The sequence below is a fragment of the Argiope bruennichi genome, chromosome 3 (assembly GCF_947563725.1).
Source record: "Argiope bruennichi chromosome 3, qqArgBrue1.1, whole genome shotgun sequence".
Lineage (NCBI taxonomy): Eukaryota > Metazoa > Arthropoda > Arachnida > Araneae > Araneidae > Argiope > Argiope bruennichi.
Window position 1 is genome coordinate 28,029,156 of NC_079153.1, and position 26,505 is coordinate 28,055,660.

At 28.5% G+C, this 26,505-nt stretch overlaps 2 protein-coding genes across 2 annotated transcripts; both read right to left on the bottom strand.

Moving 5' to 3' along the window:
- Positions 1-8,474: 8,474 nt before the first annotated feature.
- Positions 8,475-26,423, bottom strand: LOC129962794 (zinc finger protein 721-like). The gene is made up of 9 exons (XM_056076789.1): positions 26,341-26,423; positions 25,911-26,183; positions 23,660-23,790; positions 21,627-21,667; positions 14,180-16,105; positions 13,575-13,608; positions 11,840-13,161; positions 11,608-11,620; positions 8,475-10,239 (listed from the first exon to the last, which is right to left on the bottom strand). The coding sequence occupies exons 5-9, from the start codon at positions 15,682-15,684 to the stop codon at positions 8,899-8,901; spliced, it is 4,215 nt and encodes a 1,404-aa protein (XP_055932764.1). The 5' UTR covers positions 15,685-16,105; positions 21,627-21,667; positions 23,660-23,790; positions 25,911-26,183; positions 26,341-26,423; the 3' UTR covers positions 8,475-8,898.
- LOC129964140 (gastrula zinc finger protein XlCGF8.2DB-like) lies at positions 22,086-23,653 on the bottom strand. Its single transcript, XM_056078834.1, has one exon. It carries the CDS (start codon positions 23,327-23,329, stop codon positions 22,406-22,408), a length of 924 nt encoding a protein of 307 aa, XP_055934809.1. The 5' UTR covers positions 23,330-23,653; the 3' UTR covers positions 22,086-22,405.
- Positions 26,424-26,505: the final 82 nt, after the last annotated feature.

Sequence of the window (26,505 nt, forward strand, 5' to 3'; positions counted from 1 at the left end):
ATATGTAGCGAAATGAATGGAGGTAATGGTACAGGATGCTGTACAATAGCTACACGATACTGTACGATATTCTAAATGCTGTACAATATCGTGAAATTATCGTAATGATATGCTTGAGGATTTTATTTTGCGTTAATAGCGGTCATGTAAACAATTAATATTCATATTCTGTATACTAGTATGATGCGAACTTAATCAGTTAACATTAATTCAATAACACCAACGAATTATATTTGATGAAGAAAATAATCACGATAACAAGGTCAGTGTTAGCCGAGTTATGCGATGAAAAACAACTTTCTGCAAATTTTGCAATCTGAGATAACTGTTTTACAGGGAAAAATTCTAATGCTACAGTTTTCCAGTATGAATTACTACATTATAAGTAACTTGTAATGCAACGAGTGATTTAACTTTATGAGCTAATTATGCACACTTGCATTTTGCAATGATGAATCCAAAATATTGGATGTCATTGGAAGATATTGGATGTATTGGAAGAATATTGGATGTCATTTTGCTGGTACAAAATAGTTTTGAAGTTAATTCTTATAAAAGTTTGTATATTTCGATATGTGCTTTTTTTTTTTTTTTTTTTTTTTTACACCCTTGAAAGTAGAGGTTATAGAAATTTTGTTTGGCCTTGAAGAAAGACTACCTATTGTCTGTAATATATTTTTGTTTAAATTTTATGATAGTATTTTTCGTTACCTTTAGTTGTTGGAAAAACTAATTAAACTGTCAATGGTATAAATGGCTCAGAAATAACCATTTTTTAAGAATTCTTCGCGGCTTTATTTGCTCTAAAATAAGTGAAATATAGGTACTAATGTTTCGGTGTTCGCGTAATACATGCTTTCGATGTACGAACTTTACCGTCACTACGTTCCTGGCTGATGTGGATGATAATAGTTTCCGATATATTCTGAGAAATAATAGCACAAAATACAATAATGTGTAGCATTCATAATATTGAACAATATAAGATATACAAGACAATATCTTGTGCTGATAGGGGGAGGGTGGGGTGAATGGTCTTAACAGAAGTGCCCAGTTTTTATAAAACTAAATTTCGATTTTGACATACAACTTTCAGAATGTAAAATACAACGTATTGGTGTCCGTATGAAGATTACAAGATGCTTGTTTGTGAAATTAAAAACATGTAAATTCAGAAGCGTAATTCCTCTTGTCAGTTAAAACTGATAAAGGCTACCAATTTTTGACCAACCATTTCCATTGCTCTGCTTTTTAAAAAAAAATCCGTCTGATGACTAAATATTTCAACTAATATATATATTTACTATTGGAAATGTTAACTTTCCGCGTTGATAAATGCTAGAATTAGTGCAATCATTTCATTGGTAAATTATCCTTTTATGTTAATTCTAATTGAGATTGCCTTTTTTTTTTTCTTTTAAAATTGTTGTTAATTTAACTACAGTTTCAAGCTGCCGGGTGCAATCGCTTATGTCTACCTGTTTCAATAACTGCAATCGAATGGTTTTGTTTTTTTTTTAAATTCAAAGACAATTATTTATTTAACAAGCTGTGCCAGTTATGAGAAGAAAATTCACTTAAAAATTGTTATTTGTTTCGGAAACCAGTTTTTGACCAACCAAACTAACTATGATGAAAAAAAAAAAAAAGGTATTCTTATTTCAAAACTGCACTTAGTTTCTCAAAAGGAACTCTGGATTAGGCTCTATAAGTATCCTTAGCCGATGCAAGATTTGGCCCGTCCCCGCCCTTTCTCATCCAAATTTCAAAAACCATGCAATTTTTTATTCACTCAGAGCATGAGAACCTGCTGTATTAGCAGTTATTAAAAATAATTAAAGCGTATTAAAAATAATTAAGAAGTGGAATTGGATCAGAAAATAAGAAACCATTGTAGATTGAAGTTTATATGAGCTAAATTAAGAAAAAAAAAAACTGGAAATGAATTAATATTTAAAATAGTTTTAGAAATATATATATATATGTAATATTTTTCGGAATCCTGCCGACTTTTTTAATATGTAATATTATTTGTTGTGAAGCAGGATGCAGTTTGAAGACAGTGAAGAGATTTTTAAAAATTTTAAATTCTTTTTAATATCCATTGGGAAAGCATAATTATTTACAAGCAGAGACGCGGACAAGACGTCCGCCGCAGCGCAGTACGAAAGCCGAAGTGGGGAAGAAGGGCCGAAATAAATTATCCCTCGCCTTATATAACCTTAGCTTTTAACAGGGAAAATATTTCTCCATAGTGCTAATATATTAATAAGATTCTGATAGGGATTTCTGATGCATGTCAATCACATGTAAGGGAAACACAGGGATCTTTAAAAAAAGAATGTGCTTACTGGACATTTTTACCCCTTCACGCCGAGCGTGTGAAAATATCGGCAATTAGCTGACTAAGCAATTTTATAAAGCTTCTCTTGAATTAATTAAGTAGAGAAAGTGGAATTGGATCACGAAATAAGAGAATATTTTTAGAATGAAGTTACTATGGGTTAAATTAAGATAAAATCTTGGAAATTTATTAAGTTGAAATTAAAGTTTAAAATATCATTACATATATATATAGTACTTTGTGGAAAGTTTGTTTCAGTATTTTGCCTATGAAAATTAAAACAGAATGTCCCTTATTTTATAAGTTTTTAAACAAAAGTGTAAGAAAATTATAATATTTTTTAACTCATGATAAATAATAATTTTATCGGTATTGTAAACTTGTGAGTTACAATACTTATTGAATACAATTGTTAGAGAGCTCAGTAACTACAGAACGTAAACACATAGGTTGATACAATTTAGGACAAAGATTTAACTTATAATGTGTCGATCCATATCAAATTTCGAACCAAATTCATCAAAAGGATGACCTATTTGTCAGTTTGTGCATTCGATAAATGTAAACGCGTTAGTTCAAAAACGCAACGGCTTAGATAAATTAAATTTATTATATGATCCTGAAATTACAGTTATGTGCCAAATCTCTATTTCCGTCGATCAAAGAATACATTTCCGGTTTTCTTCAAAGTGCACAACACCCGTGGATTGGACTTTGAAGAGTGCAAATTTCAGAACTCGTGGCATTCATAACTTAGCGCAGACAGGACCGAAACGCAGTGTTAAAGACTTAGAATACTTGTTTTTTTTTTGCCCGTATTTCTCGTGTAATATAGTTTTGCGCTCCCATTTAGTTTACAAATGCCAAGTAATCGAACATATTCAATTTAAAATAAGACGATGTTTGCATTTCAGAATAAAATAAACAAACAAAAAAAGTTCGGATGAACAGTGAGTTATTCTAAGGATTTTTTTCCCCCGTGTTTCCAAATACGTTTCCAGTCCATTAATATCCATTTCCTCTTCCCCTGATTGGTTGGTTGATTGATTTTAAAATCAACAAGATTGTTAGGCTTTGTATTTAAATATTCAGGAGATGTTCAAACATGTTGCAATTTTTTATTTTATTTTAAAATAACTTTTAATTTCTTGTATTTTATGTTAGCCATACCATCTCTATTGAAGGTGACCTGCAATTAATTTTTTTTATCATTTCAGTTTGTCGTAATATATGTTATTACAAAAACTACTTAAATAAATAGGTATTAAATTAAAATCTTCTCCGTGATCTGGGCATCCCGGGTTCTGGCATGGTTGCTCTTCATCTGTGTTCTATCTGTGAGGTGTGTGAATGTGCTTCCCTGTAAAAAGGTGTTGTGCAAGCGAATGTGTGTGTGTCATCCTCATATGAGCTAGAAGTCAGACTTCTGCCCTCGGGTGCTCAGGGGTCTTTACCCTCAGAAGCTACTGTACCCCCTTTCCGTGATAACGCGGACACGACATCATCATCATTAAATTAAAATAAATAAAAACACATATCTGATCCTGAAACTTTTGTTAACGAAAGGGGGCCCCCGAAATTTGAATTGTCTAAATGCCCCTTCAGAGCTTAATCCGGCCCTGTGCGTATAGTTCAAAATATTTTTATGTGGAGGAGGTGGGATGATACTTTTATTAGTAAAAATAGGAGAAAGTGTCGAGGAGACGAATTCCGTTGTTTCAGTATTTAGAACATACTCAGATTTGTGTTTTCTTGGATTTTATCAACTCCATCATTTTATGTGAATAATTGTCGGATATTTCTAGTCTGATCACATTTATATATCACATTCTGATCATTCAACCTGTAAGCATATCCTCTATATGGAGTGGATTAAAAAATGATTTTTATACTTATTTATTTAAATAAATGAACCAGATATTTGTCTTCAAATAGCCCTTCGAGACAAATATCCAAAACATAAAGTTGTTATGCAATTTCTTTGCATACTGCAATTTTCTAATGAGGACCGTATAAGTAAACAGGAAAATGTTATCCATTCTGCTTAATCAATGTTTCAAAAATTTTTGCGAGACTCCATTGTCAATATATCCTTATTTTTATTAAAATTTCATTTAATAGAATTCGAATTTAGGACCCTTTCCCACCTCCACTGATTTTTGAATATTTATTTATTAGTATTTAGTATGTTAACATAGTAGCTAATATACAATGCTTTCTGCAGAAAAGTAACAATAAATAAGGATAAGTAAATGAGGGTAATATTAGTAAAAAGGCAAATTGTTAGTTGTCCCACAAATTTAGAGGGCTCCGGGTTTTCAAAAAAAAAAAAAAAAAATCTTTTTACTTAAATTTTTAAAATTACTTAATTTTGTGTTTTTGTTTCATTTTAAAGGTCATGTAATCGAGCGTATTTAAATTAAAAGTTTCTTTGTTTAAATTAATTTTGAACCATCATTCTAGTATTTCGAATTAATTACCATTCGAAAATTTTATATCTTGTTATTTTATAATTCTAAAAAAATGTAGTGCTTTATGACTAAAAAAAAAAATCTGATCTTATGATTAAAATATTATTTAGATTATGCTACGAAAGGTTTGTTATTATATTAATATTTGCTTTTAAATTTCAATTGTACATTTTTCTTATATATCAAAATTTCCAACTTGACACTGCTTATATAGAGATTAAATTAAAATCGATTTAAAAAAATTGGATTTGAAAAGTATGGTGGGTAAACTCAGATTTGTACTGCCTAAGTGCACCTAGAAGACCTAATCCGTCCCTGATAGATAAAAATACATAAATCATTCTTGAAAAAGGATCCATCTCTAGCAATAAATTAATCTTTAAATGTAAGCTTATTATTGAACATTTTCTTAAGTTAATTATATGTCAATAATCATCGCTGTTTTATCATTATAACTTAATAAGTTTTCATTAAGGGTCATTCTGTATTATTAACCAATCTGTTAACTACGTCATTTCAGATCGTCAGTTTATCAAAAGGAACTTTTAACTGATTAACCCTTTAAAGGGCCATTTTTTTCTAGTCATATTATGTTAAAATATTTTTAGGCTTGAAATTAGAAAAGGGATTCATTTGGTTTATTAGATAAATTTAATTTAATTAATTAATTAATTTGGTAAATTAATAATTAAGTAACAAATCAAGACACATCATTTTGTCTGAAATAAAGAACTGAAGCATCTAAGTTTCTGACATACTAAAAAAATTTGTCAGAACTTATGCCAACCTACATAATTTCAAACAAAGATTCATAAATTTGGTGGGAAGCATACTTCCCACGGCCCTAGAAAGGGTTAACTCATGAAGTTGTTTTTTGAACTATATAATTTTAAGTGGCATAAGTTTCCATATGTCTCAGTGTAACAGAAACTATTTACATTTTAATCAGTCATGATCCTGTACTTCAAGGCCCACCCGAAAGTACGGCGTGAGCCCATAACCCCAAATTCTGCTAAGCTGATTTACAAAAATAAAATGATTTCATTTTTCTTTTTATTTCAAATATATGTATATTTGAATACTATTGCGCAATTTCCAGACATTTTTATGCCTTGAGTATTTGAGTCTTATTATTGAGCTGAAATAGCTGGTGCCGACTTCAAAGTTCTAGTCTAAATCAAAAATACCATTTTCTTTAAAAAAAAAAAAAATCGCAAGACATCATATGGTTTTGTTTTGTTTTTTCAATCTGATTCAGATGGTATTCAAAACTAACTGCAGGCGATTTTATGAAGCGGTTCAAAAATTTTAAATGCGACTTTGTAAGACAATATCAATTACACTGGTTAATTTAATGAAACTGAAGTTTATCGTCGAATTTTGCTCTCTGAATTTATATAATTACTTGTAAAAACAAGAGTTTGGATTTGTGCATCGGTTAATGATGCAGATAAATCTGTAAACTGCCAACATTACAAACGGCGGGAAACAATTATATATACTGATGTCTTCAAAATAGATAATTTTGGTGAAACATGTTTTAAAAAGAATGTTCTAATATATCCACAATATTTTATTTTATTCGGAAAATGAAATATTTTTAAAAAATTTCTTTTTTATTTATGAATAAATAACATAAATCGACTTCAGTTTTTTTTTTTTCTGTAAATTTTAAAAGTTGTGATATTTGCAAATAATATCAAAGAGTATAATCTACTTTAAAAGTTAAATATAATCAAAACGAACCATTAGGAACATAGAGATAAAAAGTGAAAATTTGGAGAAAGATTTGTTTTTGTATATGTACAGAATAATAACTAATAAATAAAAACATTATCTCTTTAATTTGAAGTTTCAGGGTAGAATAAAATTTTGTTAATAAATTTGATTTGAATTAATTTCAATTTATGAAGGAATAGGTTGTTCTCTGACTCATCTCAATAAAGCGCCCCCCCCCAATTGAAAACTTTTTTCTTTTACCCCACAGTTAATTCCATTTTTGGAAAAAAAAATTTATCCAATATTTTAATTTTAACGTGCAGCACAATCAACTTGACAAAAAAAGCATTCTATATGTATGTGTGTAATATCTCTTAATGTGTGTGATATCTCTTAATTTAATTTTAATTCTAATTAATTTCCTATATTCTATCTTACATTCGTCCATGTACTTCATTCTAAAATTTGCTCTTATTTCCTCGATCAAATACCAGTTTTTTTATTTAATTATTGCCAACACGCTACCTACAAATACCTTTTACATATAATATACACATAAAAAATGTAATATTATTTTTGTAAATAATGTTTTAAATCAAAAGATTTTTTAAATATTTTCCCTATATCTGATTTAGAAGAGAAAATTTATATTGAAATTTATCAGCATTTGAGAAATACAGAAAAATCTTCCAGTGAAAACTCTTGATAAGAATAACTTGAATACTAATCTGAAAATGTTATAATAATGTTTCTAAAAAAAATTGTTTATATAGATGTTCTGAAAATGAAATTTGAATACTATGCAAAACACATTAAGAATATCTTCAAAATTATGAATGCTAAAATATGAAATTAAACTTGCTTCAGTTTTCTTATGAATACCAGTAATGAATTATATTAATTCATTTTCAAGTTACATAATAGTAATAGTATATTTAAGAGTCCAGATTTTCACTTAACAGATAACATGTTAAGTGTATTGGAATTTTAAACACAACAACAACAAAAAAAATATTTTTAGTACATAAAAATCACCTGTTATTTATTTCAAATGCTTGCTTACAGGAGAAAAAATTAAATTGAAATGTAGGATATGAACAATCAATGTTCTTTTAATTCACTGGGATTTATAATTTTATGTACTATGTAAAAGAAAAAAAAAATTACCTTTTTTGCAAATTATATTTATTCCAAATTTGTCAATAAACCCTTCAATTTTATTTCTTTAAATTCATTGTGTAAACTCTAATTCTTTTTTCCACTTTCAATTCACAATTCCATTTATATTAGTCACATTCATGCTTTCCTGGTTGTGGAATCAATACTATTCACTGAAACATTCTTTTCTTCTAATTAGTAAAATTAAATAAGAAGTTATTGTTATAAATTATTATTCTGCTCATGTTTTTATCAAGTTGAGCACAACATTAAATATTTTCATAATTTTAAAAAAAAATCAATTTTTTAAAATCAACTTTATAATTTAAATTATTGACACAAATTTTGATTAGATTTTTAATGAATACTAAAACTACGTGTTGAAATTTATAACACATGTAAAAGTATATATATTTTTAAATTAATGCTATCATTTTAAATATACAACTGTAATGATTCATGTCATTTTTAAATCAACTGATATACCAAGTGTGCCTAATAAACTACATATATATTTTTAAATAACTAACAATCATAATTAAAAAGAGTCAAAGTTTATTACTGTAATAGAAAATAATTTCTAATGAATTATTTTATTTGTTCCTTTTAAATCATATTTACAAATCAGTTAATATATTCCTTAACAATGCAAGAAATTTTGATTACATCACAATATGAATTCTTTATCTTAATATTTCACAAATATTCTACAATTTTAAAATTTAAAAACAGAATGAAATATTTCAAACAAATTAATTTAAAACTCCTTTTAAATTCTTTAAGTTTCAAAATTTAATAACTAATATCTTTTTTTTTTTATTTGTTTGGATGTCTGCAATATTCATCCTTCTTCAGTTCACGACAAAGATAATATGTTCTAGCTATTTAATATCTACCTTGTTTATTTTTTTAAATCAAATCAATCTATTTAATTCAATAAGTCGCAGGCTAATTAATAACCAAATATTTCAGAAGGAAAGAGAGAATCAGAAAATGTTCGTCTCACTAAAGAAAATATTCACTTATTTACAGTATTTATTCAATGCAAGTGCTTTAAGTACATTTCCGATTTACATATTATAACACACATGAAATAGGTCCCAAGAAGAAAAATTTGTATCTTTTCACTCTAAAAAAATTAAGGTTTCTTAATGCAATGTGGAAATTTTTACAGCAGTTGACTTCAATACACACTAGCAGACTACTTTAAACAGCCATATTTTTCCCCATTAATGGTTGAACGATCAATGAAGCACAACTTGCACTTCCAAGATGAATCAATAGATGAGCACTTAACTTCTCTTTACTATTAAAATTCTTACCACACTGTGTGCAGACATAGGGTAACTTTCCTTCATGAGTTCTCATATGAATATTTAATTTGCCTTTAGTAGTGAATGCTTTTGAGCAGTGGCTGCAAATATATGGACGCTCTCCAGTGTGAATACGAATATGAGCGGTGAGTTTGTCATTACGTGCAAATGCTTTCCCACAGTGTTTGCAAACAAATGGTCTTTCTCCAGTATGACTTCGAATGTGAACTGTGAGTTTATCTTTTTGTGCATATGCCTTACCACAGTGCTTACAAACGAATGGACGTTCACCAGTATGTACCCGCACATGATTAGTGAGTTTATCTTTCCATACAAAACCCTTACCACAGTGAGGACAGTTATAAGGATATTTTCCAGTATGAGTATAGGAATGGGATGTTAGCTTATCATTTCTAGCGAAAGCTTTGCCACAAGTTTTACATACAAATGGACATTCTCCTGTATGTATACGCACATGAGCAGTCAGTTTATCATTACGAGCAAATGCTTTACCACAATGCTTGCAAACATAAGGTCTTTCACCTGTATGAATTCTAATATGTACAGTTAATTTATCATTCTGAGCAAATGCCTTACCACAATGCTTGCAAACAAAGGGACGTTCTCCAGTGTGGGTTCTTATGTGGTTTGTCAGTTTGTCCTTCCAAGCAAATCCTTTACTACAGTGTGGGCAAGTAAATGGATGCAAACCAGTATGAATATATGTATGAGCTACCAACTTATCTTTTCGGGTAAATCCCTTCCCACATTGTGTGCAAACATAAGGACATTCTCCTGTATGTATACGAATATGAGCAGTTAATTTATCTTTCCGAGTGAAATTTTTACCACAATAAGTACAAATATGTGGACTTTCCCCAGTATGTATCTTTATGTGATCATTCAATTTATCTTTTCGAGTAAAACTTTTTTGACAGTATGTGCAAGGAAATAGACTTTTAACTTCTGGATTATGATTATTGACATTGTAATGTTCCGGTTTCACATCAACAAAATAAATATGACAGTGCTGGCATATATTGTGAGGTTGGCAAGATGGTATATTTAAATTCACAACATTGGCCATTATTAAGCAGTTCTTCAATTGGAAATTTTCACAGAAGAATCTTATTCTTCCATTGTCAATTAGAAGTTTGATTTTTTTTTTTTTTTCTAAAGATAAACTGAAAACTGTAATTAGTTTTTTTATAATCAAGTCTTGTATTCTTTTGAATTTAACCTAGTCTTTAATGCTTTTTTTTTTCTCCTGATTTAAAGTATTACCTTCAAGATGAAAGATTTTTCTGTTAGCAACCTGCTGCTCCAAGATTCACAATCAATCAGAAATGAGGAAATGAGACATTTTTCTGAAAATAGAAGGGATGAAAAATGTCAGAAGTTGAAGTACTGAGTTGAAGAACAAAAAGTATTGAATAATAAAAGGACCATTTAAAAGTCCACAAGAAAGTACTTAAAAAGAAAAGTCTGAGACAGTTTGCCAAGTTAAAAGTTCAAGAGCATAAAACTATTAGAAATACCAAGGTTAAATTGTTAATAAAATTTGCTTTGAAAAATTTACACATATATAGAAATAATATTTTCTATATATTTTGTCCTTAATATAGAAAAGTAATTAGTTTAAAGCTAGAACTGAGAATTTCTCCAAATTTAAAAAGAGCAAAAGAGTTGTGAGAAAAAAAAGCCAAGCTTTTATTAAAAGAAGCAAATGCAACGTGCGAAAAAAAATGTAGTTCATGAAAATTTATCTGTAAAAAATAAATTTTAAGAATCCATTTAAAAGGTGTTTTCTGAATGGCCAAATATTTTTATCTTTAAGGAATTGCAGCACTGGCATATAAATTTTATATCCCAGCTTGCTCAGAGAAACTTTTAATAAAGTATTATTTTTCCCAATCAGATTTCAATAAAATGAAGAAAGAAAACGATCAGGCTTTTTTTGATTTAGTCATTTATTTTTTTTTACAGACACATACAGCTTGCAGCACAGTTCAGTAGTGTACAAGCAAACAAATTTTAACTGTAACTAGAAATAACAGCACAAGATTAAGATAAGTAAATTTATATAACAAATTAAAAACCTAATGTATCAATTATCTAATTTATTTCAAATTCTTTCGTTGAAGCTATAAGCAATGTTTTCATGTGATCTATTAATATTACACTTGAAGGGAAAAAATACGCAATAAAAATAAGTATAATTTGATTTTTAAAACTGACAAATTGAACAATCTTGCAATTTACACATCATATTTTTAAAATTCCACTTTACCTCATAACAATGGAAAGGGCCTCTTTTGTTAAAAAAACAAAACAAAGAAAATGAACATGATTTGCCTACTACTTAACAATGGCAAATATATAAAAGATCAAAACTCTTTCACCAAAATTTAGGAAAAAGAACAATCTGCTTTTAAAGTTTAAGACAAAATATTTCAAAGAATTAAAACATTTGATTTTTTAAAAATAGTAACAGCTTCATACAATTCAGCCTCTTGTAGTTTATGTTCAACAAAAGAGGCACTTCTAAGTCATTTATAAATATAAGCAACAGAGTATAATCAATCTAGCTGCAATGAGGCACCTCAACCTCTGGACTGAAAATATAAAAGAGGGTTTTTAGAATGCAGATGTGTTAATTTTGAATTTCCATTCAAATTCCACCAACCACTCTTTCCTCAAAATGCATACCTAGGTCTTAGAGAGTATCAGTTAATATTGAGTCAGTAGGAATACCAGAGGAGGAGTCATCCCTCCACTTTTAGGAATTAAAACCACTGACAAGTTAAAGTAGTTGAATTATTTTTAGTAATTACTGTTGGGGAGCGGTAACAGCTATCATTGGTTTTGTATCTGGCATTGTAACTGGTACTGGCATTGTAACGGGTACTGGAACTGGTACTGATACCGGCTGAGGGATCATTGTTGGTGGTCCTGGTAATGTGAGGTCTGGCATCTTAGCAAGAAGTGGTTTTGCAACGAAAGCTGCTGCACAAGAGCTCCCCCCAAGATGAATTAGCAAATGAGCATTAAGTTTATCTTTCCTATTGAACCCTTTACCACACTGATTACATGTATATGGATGCTTTCCCGTATGAATTCGCATGTGAGTGTTTAGTTTATTTTTCATTGCAAAAGCCTTGCCACAAGTGGTGCACACGTACGGCCTCTCACCTGTATGCATACGCACGTGGGCTGTTAGCTTATCGTTTCGAGCAAAAGCTTTGCCACAGTGTTTGCAAACAAAAGGCCTCTCTCCCGTGTGAATGCGCACGTGGACAGTCAATTTGTCTTTCTGTGCAAACGCTTTAGCACAATGTTTGCATACGAATGGACGCTCGCCCGTATGTATGCGTATATGGTTGGTTAACTTGTCCTTCCATGCAAAGCCTTTCCCACAATGCTGACAATTATATGGATGTTCTCCCGTATGAATACACAGATGAGCACCCAATTTGTCTTTGCGGGCAAAAGCTTTGCCACAATGTTTACAAACATAGGGTCGCTCACCTGTGTGAATTCGTATATGAGTTGTCAATTTATCATTCTGGGCAAAGGTTTTGGGACAATATTTACATACAAATGGACGCTCGCCTGTGTGTATCCTAATATGGTTTGTAAGTTTATCTTTCCAGGCAAACCCTTTTCCACAATGTTGACAATGGTAAGGGTGCAAACCTGTATGCACATACATATGAGCCCCAAGCTTGTCTTTTCTTGTATAACCCTTACTACACAAATTACAAACATAAGGACGTTCACCTGTGTGTATGCGAATATGTGCATTGAGCTGATCTTTACGGGCAAAGGCTTTGTTACAGTGGCTACAGACATGAGGGCACTCACCAGAGTGCATCCTTAAGTGGTTGCCAAGTTTGTCTTTACGTGTAAAACTTTTATCACATTGATTACACGCAAATCTTTGCTCTTGTGGTGGCTGTGTATACAGCTGATGAGTCTTTATGTCTACAAAGTACACACGACATTGTTCACAGTCTGCATGAGACTGAGTAGTAGGAATGTGAAGACTTGCTAACTCAGATATATTGGCCATGTTCACGGCCATTTCGCCGATGGAGGGATTCTTCAACATTGAGAATAAAAATAAGATGCACTGTTCAAAAATTAAATATAAAAAAAGTCACTTCACAATTTAAAATACAAACTTAACAAAGAATGTTACCTTAATTTTAAAAAAATCGTCAAAGTTGAGTTCTACTAAAATGCTCAATACATAAGTCGTAACAATTAACAAAATTAAACAAAAAATGGCACATATAAACACTTAGTTCATTAATCAAAACATACTCTGTCATATAACTTAATTACAAATTAAGTCTCAAAGTTATGCAGAAAATTCTTCACTATATATTCGTACAACAGTAGATGCGACACATTTCACAAGCTTTTCTTCATTGCAGAATAACAATTGGGGAACAGGAAATATCTCTATTTCATGGGTAAAGTTTGTGGTCAGTAAAGGAGCAATTGTTACCTTTTTCATTGGAAAAAAGACTTTTCATCTAATTTGCACTTCCATAAATTTCCAACACACTTAGATGAGTCACACTTGATGAATTCATTTCTGAAAGGAAATATCCTTTAGAATTATTAGTAACATTAATAAAAATATTTTTTCTTAACATCTCACATAAAATAAGCTTGGGAGGTAAAGAAAATTCCTCAACCATTTATTATTTCTTTTTCCGATTCTCTTTCCTTTTGAAAGATATTCATTTCTTATTTAAGAATCACGAGTTCACCTCATATAATATAAGTGCATTTATTTTTACTATTATTAGATGATACAAATGTTCAAACATACTTTAAAGTGTTTTAAAAAATAAAAATGTCTTGTGTTAGATTACACAGATGGAATGTGTGATACACAAGTATAAAAACACAATTTAGTGTTAAACAAGCCTTTATTGAAGACATCTACATGAAAATGAAATCAACAATTTTTGACACATAAGCTCTGAAGAACAATAAAATTTTGCATCCAACTTTTCTTTTCTGAAAACATCATTGATACATAATAGAAAGAAACGTTGGGCAAATGAGCTTATAAAAAAAACCCATACATCTATAAAATAGTTTAAAATAAAGAAAATTTCAAGAATGGAATGGAAAAACACACTATAAAGAAACTCTACATAGACTTCCCAAGCAGTGAATGTACAATCAGAGCAGCATGAGTGCTCTCAGTAATATGAATTAACAAGTGGGTACTTAATTTATCTTTGCAAGGAAACCCAGCGCCACAGTGATTACAAATAAAAGGATACTTAACATCATGAATTACAATGTGAGAATTTAGTTTATCTTTAGAATCAAAAGCAAGGCCACAGTGCGTACATTTAAAAGGTAGTTTACCAGCATGGGTTTTAAGGTGCACATTAAGTTTGCCCTTAGTAGCAAAAGCTTTGCCACATTGAATACAAGGATAGGGTCTTTCACCTGTGTGTGTGCGAACATGAGCTGTCAACTTATCATTTCGAGCAAAAGCTTTTCCACAGTGTTTACACACATAAGGTCGTTCCCCAGTATGAGATCTTGTGTGAACAGTCAACTTATCCTTTTTAGGAAAAGCTTTTCCACAATGCTGGCATACAAACGGGCACTCACCAGTATGAATTCGAATATGTGTAGTTAGTTTATCTTTTTGTGTAAAGCCCTTTCCACACATTTTGCAAACATAAGGTCGTTCTCCGGTATGGATACGAGTGTGTACAGTTAGTTTATCTTTTTGGGCAAAACCTTTGCCACAATATTTACATTTGAAAGGACGTTCACCAGTATGAATTCGAGTGTGAGTTACTAATTTATCATTTTGGGCAAAACCTTTACCACATTCCTTGCAAATAAAAGGTTTTTCACCTGTATGAGTACGGACATGGTTAATTAATTTATCTTTCCAAACAAACCCTTTGTGACAGTGGACACAAGTATAAGGATAATTACCTGTATGGGTAAACATGTGAGTAGTTAGTTTATCTTTTTGGATAAATCCTTTTCCACATGTCTGACAAACAAAAGGTCTTTCACCTGTGTGCAACCGAATATGGGTGGTCAATTTATCATTCCGGGCAAATCCTTTCCCACAATGCTTACAAACAAATGGTCTTTCCCCGGTATGGATTCTTAAATGGGTGACAAGTTTATCATTTTGAGCAAAAGCCTTGCCACAATAGCTACAGGCATAAGGCTTTTCTCCAGTATGCACTCTTATATGTTTGATAAGCTTGTCCTTCCAAGCAAATCCTTTACCGCAATGCTGACATGTGAAAGGATGCTCTCCTGTATGTGTGCACATATGAGCACTTAATTTATCTTTACGAGCAAAAGTTTTAGGACACTGTGTGCAGGAATGAGGGCGTTCGCCAGTATGTATTAAAATGTGTGCATTCAACTTATCTTTTCGATTAAATCCTTTATTGCAGTGACTGCAAACATGCGGACTTTCATTGTGGAATTTTATGTGTTCCTTCAACATATCTTGATGGGGAAATGTCTTATTACAATAATTACAAGAAAAAATAGCTTGTGCATTGTTTTGTGAATACAGTTGGTGAGCCTTCATACCCATAAAGTAAATCCTGCACTGCTCAGATAAATGGGGAGGCTGTGCAGCAATATTTAAAGCTGGTACAACAGCCATTGTTTAAGGGGAAAAGTTACAAAACTTAGTTAGGAAATGTGGGAGATATGCAAGTAAGCAGAAAAATTTAGAACTACCTTTATAATTTGCTATTGAAATTCATTACAGAGAGATTAAAAGAATATCTATGAAGCTAAATGGAAATTCTAATACATAACAGCATTAACATAGCAAGTACAATATATTAAAATGTTACATTATTAATTGCAATTAAGGTTACAATTATTGGCAACTATTTATAATACAATTATCACATCAACTGCAATTTCCATTATATTGCCATGAATACGAAAGAAAATCTTGTTCTAACTTTTCCTTAACAATCTGACAATTATGGCATCATTACCTTTAGCACTAATGAGTTACAGCAAGTTCATTTGTTCTGCATAAAATTTTCTGTTGGTGCTTATTGGAATAAACTCTGAAAATAAGAGAAAATCCTATATGAAATTAAAATTTAGCTATGATATTTCTACAAAGAAGTTTAATTTCAAAATGACTTTTACAAGTCTATAATAGTCTTTAAAAAAATCTATCTTACATTCAAAATTTTATTGGCAATCTGCAATTCAGTGGTCTTAACCTTTTGTATGAATTTTTCCTGATATTTCTACTATTTTTAAATGTAAGTATGTTTCATATAAGCATCAATATTAAGAAGTCATAAAAAAGGGGGGGAGGGGCATTTTTAGATACCAGAAAAAGCAGATGATTTATGAAAGTAAGAAATACTCTTAACATAAGGCAGGATAAAAAGGGAGAATTTATAATATATTTTAAAAGATTTTATCACTTTAATACTTTTAATATCACACTTTATCACTTATTTTTTACATTATACCCTTTTATAATTTCTCAATTCACATACTTCCCTAAAAAAATTATAAAAAGATGGAAAATTGATTGTAAATCACACTTCTGCCTCAAAATGAATATAACAACAATACTGAACCTTCCCTTAATATGATAATTAACATTACTGAATTTGAAAGAAAAAAGTCAATCAAATTCTATACTAAATGATCAAAATGTTTCTAATTTTATTTTATTAAAAATTAAAAAAATATTAAATAAAATTGCTATAGAACATTTTTTATATTCTTTTTAATACTGTTAAATCTTTCATTAGCAATCATAATTATTCTTAAATTCCTACCTTTTCATTATTTTATTTAATAAATTTATTCTATTATTTAAGTAACCTATGTGATGAAAGGAGGGTGAAAATGAATTTGGAAAACAAAGTAAAGCAGGAAGAATGCAAAATATTTTAAATTTTGAAAAGAATGGCAAAGATGGTCTTTTTTCCCCTTTCTAATATTGGATGATAAATGTACAGTTAATACAATTACAGTAATATTTATTAAACAGTCTCCAGTAAATAACTCATTTAAATAAGCTATCAAAATATACTTCATTAATTCCTTTGTATAAATGATTTTACTGTTTTTTGAATCGAAATTAGAGAATTTATTAACTTCAAACCTGCTAATTACATTAAAGAACAATTAAAAACATTTGAATATAAATTAACTTTTATCTGCTTACTTAATACAGATTGAATAATGATAAACATCCAAAATAGAATGTATCATTCAATTAGATTAATTACTTTTAGAAGTCTGGGATTTAATAGCAATTTAAAATTTTATTTCCAGGAAGTTTAATAGGTTTGATGTTCAGATCTTTACCTAAATATCAGAAGATTATTTCTTCCAGAAATAGAGAGTTCAAATGGTGACAAAGATTATTAACTATCTTATCCAATTAAATGCCTCTATAGTTTGTTAAAATACTTAAATACTAAGACGCAAAAAGATTGATCTTATTCTGCAAAGAAAATACTCTTTCCAAAAATGTGTTTGATCTAGTTGCTGCTTTATTAGTTATTTGTGCTGAATCTGAAATCAATACCAGAAAAAAAAGAATGCTCTAAACTGAAATTCACTCTCAATTTCCCATTAATTGGGAAGTTTAATTGCAATATTTATAGTATAAGAACTGCATTTCTTATTATACCAAGTAAACAGTTATAGAATTAATTTATTACTATATTTTGATATTTAATCAGTTATGTTTGGAAATTTCTGGATTTTATGTTTTTGAAGACACTAATCAAACAATAAACTCTATTTACAATGCTAACTATAGATGACAAATGAATAGAAGAATTTTCAGTTCCAGATAACTATTTTAAATAAAAAAAAAAAAAATTCAAAAAGAAATTTGGATTAAATACAAAATATTATTAGATACATTTAAGGATTTAAAGATTACATTTATTTATAGGTTGAAATACCATGAAAACTTAAATTTCATAATTCAAATCAAACTAGATTTAAAGATAATAAAGATTAATATCTATTAAGATGTTTATTAACAGAGTATTTCTGGATACTAAAAATTCTTAAATAATAAAGATGTTTAGTCACAAATATAAATTACTCCTAATTGTAAAGACTGTAGACTTGTAGCTTTTCTAATGAATATATAAAAACTTAACTTTATAAAAATTGGTTAAATAAAAAGCAATAATTTTTTATTTAAATTAATTTTTGAATACTAATTTCAAATATGCTTATTGTTTATCAATCCAAGATATGATCTCAAACCAAACAATAAATAATATCAAATTACACATTCTACATCGTCCAATGTAACTTCTCATATTAATATAACATTTATAATAAAATTAGTAATTTATTCTAATTTATTTGATCTTTTTTTATATTTTTTTAAAATATAAAAAGCTTATGTAAATGAAATTTTTAAAAATATTTATCAGCATGACTGCCTTCTTAAAAGCATTTTCAAACCAAGGATTCTTTTTTTACAATGCCTAATTAATTAACATTAATTATTTAACTAATTTAATCTCTAATTTTTAATAGTGCCAAAAAATTAACTTCTATTTCCACAATTTATTTTCACTTTCAGATATGCATTTAAGATAATTACCAGCATTTAAATATTATTTATCCATTTGTATTAAATATTTCTAATGCTGTCCAGGTTATTTATATTTCTTTATATTCTACCACTGCACATATATAAAGCTCAATTCCATTACTTTGTTATTTCTCATATTAAAATGAATTTCAAAAAAAATTTAAATATTAGATTAATAAAAAAATTTTAATAAAATTTTATTCTGTGTACATTATGTATTTAGAAGGAAAAAAAAAAAAAAAAAATTAATTAGATTCCTTGAAAACGTCAGATTATAACATTAATACAATAAATGTTTTGAAAATATGACACTAAGCAAACCCTAATGAGAAGAATACACACAACATAACTTTTTGTTTGATATTTGTTGCAGAAAATGCATACCCCTATGTAGTATATTGTTCTAGCCGAGGACCCATAAATAAATTTTTTTTTGATGATTCAATACAATTCATTATAAAAGTTAAAATATATATATTACATTAAAAAATTCTTAATAATTAAATATGAATAAGAATGAGCTAATTATTCTTATATAATTAATTTACAATTTGCAATGAGGCGGATAAAATCTAGACATGCTTTACATAACTTTCAGGCTATAGTATACCCATCGTTGAATTAATAAGCAAATTAGCACTGTGTGGAATTTTGTTCACTTGATCGTATGGAGGATTTTTAAAAGATTTATCTAAAAGATTTAAAGTAATTTCTAATGCATTATTATTGCATCTACCATGAAAGAATCAAAATTAGGCATGGTAAAAGATATTAAAAAATTGTAATAAGAATAAATATTTTGAGCATATTTAAATTACCTTTCCTATTAAGGAAAAAAAAAAATCCCCTCCCCCTCCCAAAAAAAAAAAAGAAAAAACAATGATAATATATCATGAGTGTCTAAAAAAAGTGAATTATGTCTTTTTATATTTCAATTCAACTTTTATTTCGAATTACAAAATTTCCTTAAATAAATTAGGCAATAGTATGAATACATATTGGTTTCTATGGAGATTGATAATCATAAAGATAATTTCAAATTTTATATGGTCCCCATTATAAAGTTAGTAAAATCTTACATTCATCAATGAAAATATAAAGATTTACACAACTATCTAACAAATTTGCAAATATTAAAAAACCAATTCATTATTACAATGAGCAATTAAAAAGGTGGAATGAGAAAATAGTTATGAATTTATCAACATTTTTTAAATTTAAAAAATATTTAATTTGAAGGGTTTTTAGTAAAACTTGTACAAAATTAATATCTCAGAAATTTTTATTCTTCTAAATATGTTACCTCATATAATATAAATCATTAGCATTTCAAGACATTCATTATAATTCAAATAAATCACTTTTAGGTTTTATATAACATATGTAACAGTGAATATATATATATATATATTTGGAATGGGATTAAAATTCTTTAAAAATTTTCAAATCATATGTAATAAAGAAAGTATAAAATAAATTCATTTAAATTAAAGTTACAACTGTCAACATATCAAAATAAGCAGCAGTATGAGTGATTTAAAAAAAATCATCATTGAATGATGCATTACTAGATAAATAATTACATGCGGCAGGGATTTTTTTTTTTTTTTTTTTTTTTTTGCATTGAATATATTAGCAATTTTAAAATTTTCTATCTAACTTTATGATAACACTCTCTATATTTAAAAATAAAAATATCACTGCAAATTTTGTAGATAGAAACGAGACATTTTCTAAGTACATTGATAAATAGAAGAAAAATATTTTACTAATGGTCAGTTTTGTATCATAAAAACTATATAAAAACTTAAGTTTAAAAATGAAATGTATAATCAACTTCCATATAAGCCAAAGTGTTTTTATATAATTGCCAAACTTCTAAACAAAACTTTTACTTTTGGAGAAAGGCATCCTGCATATTTTTTCCTGCATGTTAAAAAAAAAATAAAATAAAATTGCACTAAAATTAACTATATATATATTTTTTTGAGCCAGCCAATTTTATATGCGTATATATTTTTTCTAAGCATAGCCCTCTGTGAACGATTGTATGCATTTCCTGCATAAATAGATCATATTAATAGCTAAATATTTCTCTAATAGGAATAAAATTTACGCCTTCAAATTTTGTTCCATTTGTTAATAATCAAACAGAAGAAAGAAATTTTACACACTGACATCCGAAATTAAAATTATCAACAAATTTCAGTTTAGAAATTATTAAAGTTTCAACATTTTATCAGCATACAGTTTAAAAAAATATATTTTGCAGATCTGTTTAAAATTTTAAAATGGGAAAATTAAAACATGGTTAAATACATACAGAGAGGATTGAAAGAAAAATTTAAATTTCTGAAATATTTCAGATTTTTTTCAAATAAAATTAAAAGATAAGAATCTCAACATAAAAGGTTATCTTTAAAAAAAGAATTATAAAAACTTTAATATAAGATAAAAATTTCAGAAATTTAAAATCATTACAAACTTGCACATACTTTAAAAAAGAAAGGCTAATTTCATGAATTACCAATACATTTATAATTTTTAATCAAATAAGTTTCATGAAAGACCTGCTGATAACCAAATTTATAAATATATGTGTATGATGGATCTTCTCTTTCTTTTGATATATGCAACCATTAATTATAATATATTTCATTTCAAATAGCTAAATATTAAAACATAACATAGAATTTAACTTTACAAACACCAGTTACATATTTAAAAAAAATAACCATTTAGAAAATTTATTCAATATATAAAAATTATTCTTTATAATAAATTTGCAATCATTACAAATTAACTTTTATCTTGCTCATAAAATAGTCATTAATTTGGGATTTGTGTATGGAAAATCAAAAATGTGAAATGGTTAATTTTTAAATGTATGCAATTTTTTACCTAAAACTATTTGATTAATAAAAACCACAGAATTTTTTCCCCCCATAAAGAGCAACCAAACATTTATTTTTAAGAAAAAGAAATGGTCTTACTTCAGTGTTTCTGGTTAAATGATCCTGACAATTTGGAAATCCTGAAAGGAAAAATTAATGAAATTGAAATATTATAAAAACAATTAATTTGTGTTCTCTGCCTAAATAGTACTAAAAGAATGCCTGTGGTTGAGTACATACTAAAAAATGATCAATACTGTAATTTAGTACCGTCTAAAATACAATATAATTAAAGAAACGGTTTGGTTGGTGCTCTTATTACAAACTTTTAATGAATCATATTCAAATACATAATTTTTTTTTTCAAACCATTAACTAAAAATTCTTTTTTTGATTCACCCGAAAGCATGTTTGTTGTTTTAAAATCGCTGAAGTGTAATACCTACATCTTATAACGCGAATATATAATATTGCATTTATCTTTAGAAAGAGAAGATGAAATGAAATGCAACCCCTTAAAGTTGTTTGTGTTATTAATTAGAAAATAAACAGCACATTTCAAAATTCTTGGAACTTTTATTGCATTTATCTACATAAAAATGCAAGAGTCAGATTTTGATCTTAATAAATATGTACATTTTGCTTACAGATAAACTTCATGAAGCAGCTTACATAAAAAGTAACTAACTACCAACCAAAACGAATCTATTTAGATCACAGGTATAAGAAAAACATGGCAAAATGCAAAAAGCATTTAAATTTTAACAACAGTTCTCAACCACAGAACAAACTAAAAATAAATAAAATATCAAAAGATAAACAGACAAAGCTACACAGAGGTATTTTTAAAATGCAAATATATAGACAACCGATGCATTTCACAAGGTTTTAGTCATAAGAGGATTAACAATTAATGAATCACAGGGATTACTTCCTAAATGTAACAAAAGATGAGAATTTAGTTTCTCTTTACGATCAAACCCTATGCCACAATGATTGCACACAAATGGATGTTTACCCGTATGAATGTTCATGTGGGCATTCAGTTTACCTTTCAGATCAAAGGCTTTACCACAATGATTACAAACAAAAGGACGTTCACCGGTATGCATTCGAATATGAGCAGTTAACTTATCTTTTCTTGCAAAAGCCTTGCCACAATGTTTGCATACAAACGGACGTTCGCCAGTATGTATGCGAACATGAACAGTTAACTTGTCATTTCGAGCAAATGCTTTACCACAATGCTTGCAAACGAAAGGCCGTTCTCCTGTATGAATACGTATGTGAGTAGTTAGCTTATCATTCTGCGCAAACCCTTTACCACAGTGCTTACAGACAAACGGCCTTTCGCCAGTATGAATACGAATATGATTCACAAGTTTATCTCTCCAAGCAAAGCCTTTGCCACAGTGAGGGCAATGATAAGGATGTTGACCTGTATGAATACACATATGGGCTCCTAGTTTTTCTTTACGGGCAAATCCTTTCCCACACTGTGGGCACACATAGGGTCTTTCTCCAGTATGAATGCGGATATGAACAGTAAGTTTATCCTTTCGTGTGAAACTTTTCCCACAATGAGTGCATACATGAGGTCGTTCTCCTGTATGAGATTTTATATGGTCAGCAAGTTTGTCCTTACGAGTGAATGTCCTGTTACAGTATGTGCACAAAAAAGGACGCTCAACACATTGGGCATATAACTCATGTGGCTTCAGGGTCAAATAATACTTTCTACAATGCTCACATATATTACAAGGCTTTGTGCCAGGAGCATTCACATTGGTTGTTGATGCCATAATTAACAATAAAACAAATAATAACTAAAATTTAGAACAGTAATAATAACATTCAGCAACAATTAAAGTATAAAAAGTAAAAATAAAAAACTTAAACAAAATTTATAAAAGGTAAGTTACAACAAAGAAAAATGAGTATACTGAATCACTTTATAATAAAAACAGTGTATATTTGATTTTCTGAAGATTTTTGCATAACAAGCAAACGCAGTTATTTTACTTGAAAAAATTCATATGTGTATTTCAATTTCTGATAAGAAGGGAAAAAAAATAATAAATATGGAAGCTTTGTTAAGAACATACTTAGATGTGCTACAACAGAAAACTAACCTTATTTCAAAAGCAAAGGAATTAAATCAGATGATATTACATAAGGCTTTTTTTTTTTAATGTAAGTTGATAATCTGCTCTCCTGATTTGTCAAAATGACAAATGGGCCAAAATTTCAAGGCAGATAAAACCTAAAAAAAAAAAAAAAAAAATTTAATAAGACAAGTTAATGTGCACTCTGGATCACTTAATTCATTCACATTGTAGATTAAATTTCTATTTAAATTTATGTAAATACAATAAAGCATAAATTTCTATTAAAATTATTAATATAAATCTAAAATATGAGCTGTCACAAGTTTAAATTTTTCCGATTCATTTAAGTTCTATAAAAACATAAATTAAAATGAGCACAATTTAAATACTTAGATACTTAGTTTATATTAACACAAAGGTTTGCCCATTTCATTTTTATAAGATGAATTTCAGCAATGAAAGTAATATATATAAGTATGGAGGATTTTTTTATACAAATATGGAATATATATATCCTCTAAGCATTATCATTCCTTATGCACATATCTAAATAATAATTCAATATTGATAAATACTAATTACAACATGTATAATTCAATAAAGTGAAAATAATAATAAAAAAAATTATGGGCAAGGAAATTTAGAGGCTTAATTAAAGAAATATGCCTATTTCAAATTAACAATTACACTATTCTAAAGAATACTCTTATACTTACAAAAGTTAGCATTTTACAATGCAATTAAATTGTTCCAAATTTTATATTCCTTTTTATAATTTTACATTTAAAAGCAACTAGAAAATCTCTCAAGGAAAACAAACATATAAACTTTACCACACACAATATATATATATAATAAACTTTTAATTTAGTGTTAACAATTCAGAACATTTACTCTTATATAAATATATGATATTATTATACTTGTAATTACTGCAAGGAAACTTAAATCTTTAATAACAGGTCTTTAAACTGTTTTTAATCTACAGAAAGAAAAATATTTTTCATAAAATAGGCTTTAGTAACCAACAAAATTAGTACATAATGCATGCCAATTAAAGCACATGGATTCTGAATAGTTCTATATTAGGCATACTGAAAATCTGAATCAAACGCTCAAATTTACAAGGAAAAAACTGAATACACATAGTCAAGAAAATTTAAAATTCAGTATTATAAATTTTGCAATGATCATTAAATGATGCAAAAATAATAGTCCAAAAACTCAAATCTACTCTTTATTTTTTAAAAATTGCTTCAAACTTAAGCAGAATATTTAAATTTGTAAAGCTAAATTTTGTTATAAAGAAAACAATTTTAACTTTTCTAATTTTAGGACATTTATTAATGATCATGAAAAATAATAAGCAAGATTTTCCTGCATATAATCCATTATTTATGAAATTTATTTCCTTCACAGGTGGCAGAAGATTTGATTGTTGAATATTTAACAGCAATATTTTATACAAATGCATTTGATATTATTTTGAAAAATTATGAATGATTTTAGTTTAATTGTCGTAATTACATCAAATAATTATATACAAGCAAATCAAATTGAACAAAAAAGTAGTTCCACTTAAATACAAATTCTGCAAATATATTTTAGTTAATTATAAAAAAATTTAATAAACGAAACAATCGTTTTTATTCAAACGCTAGTTAAGAATACCAGAAAATCCATACGTTTGTCTGGTTGCACATGAAAAAATAATTTCAATTACATTTTTGTCACTATATGAACTTGTATGCATTCGATGCATTGCAAGTTAATTATTTGCTACCTTAAAGAAATAATAACTTTAAAAAATTATAACAACCTTCCAGATCGTCAATACAAAATCTTATCTAATATTTAGGGCAAATATGACAGATTTTTATTTAGGTACATGTAGCTCAAACCGTTCAATACACATTAAAATTAAGACACACAAGATGGCGCTGCGTCAGACAAATTAAGCGAAAAGATCGAAGACAGAGCAAATTAGAAAAATAAAATAAAATATAATAATTATTAAATTAACAGCATAAACATGTGAAAAACCTTACTGGTGTGAAAGGCAGGCAAGTCACCGATACACAATCAGGATTGCGACAGTTGCCATACTACAAAAACGTTTATTGATAGTTGCCATATAAACAGGAATGCGGGGGGAGGGGTCGCCATGAATATCACTGGATTTATTAACACCAAGTATACAATTTCAAAAATTATACCACTGAATTTGGCATTTTATTAGAAAAATTCAGAATATAATATAAAATAAAGCACTTACCTAATGTTAAGAAGAAGATATTAAGAGAATACACAGGCTGATATCGTTTCATGAAGCATCTTACAGTTTGTTACTCAAGCAATGGCGCAGACAATCGATGAATTGATCAAAAGCAGTAAAACAAGAGTATCAAGCAATATTTGAAATATTATCCTAACATTTATAATTTTATAATAAGACTTAAGGCACGAAAGGAATTTTGAAGTTGCCTTGTTTGCAGCCTCCCATTAGATTAGGTAGTGACGTCAGAAGTAGCTCCCGGATCGACGCTTGCTGAAATGGAATAAACCATATAAGCAGGGAGGGGAGAGGAGGGAGTAGGAGTAACTGTCAGCCGTTACCACGGCTCCAAATTAAAAAAGGCGAGAGGGAAGGGAGAGATAATCGGCGACGACTACAAAAGCTTTTGAGAAAATAAGGGAAAATTTACCAAAATTTCTTCAACTTGTGAATTCTGCTGCATTGATTCGAAATAAATTCTTCGAACGGGACGACTATCATCTGGACAAATAACTTTTCTTTTCTACACGCAGAGACAAACAGGTTTTTGAAGATGAATAAGAATAAAAAGAAATAAAAATAAAAAACGCGAAAC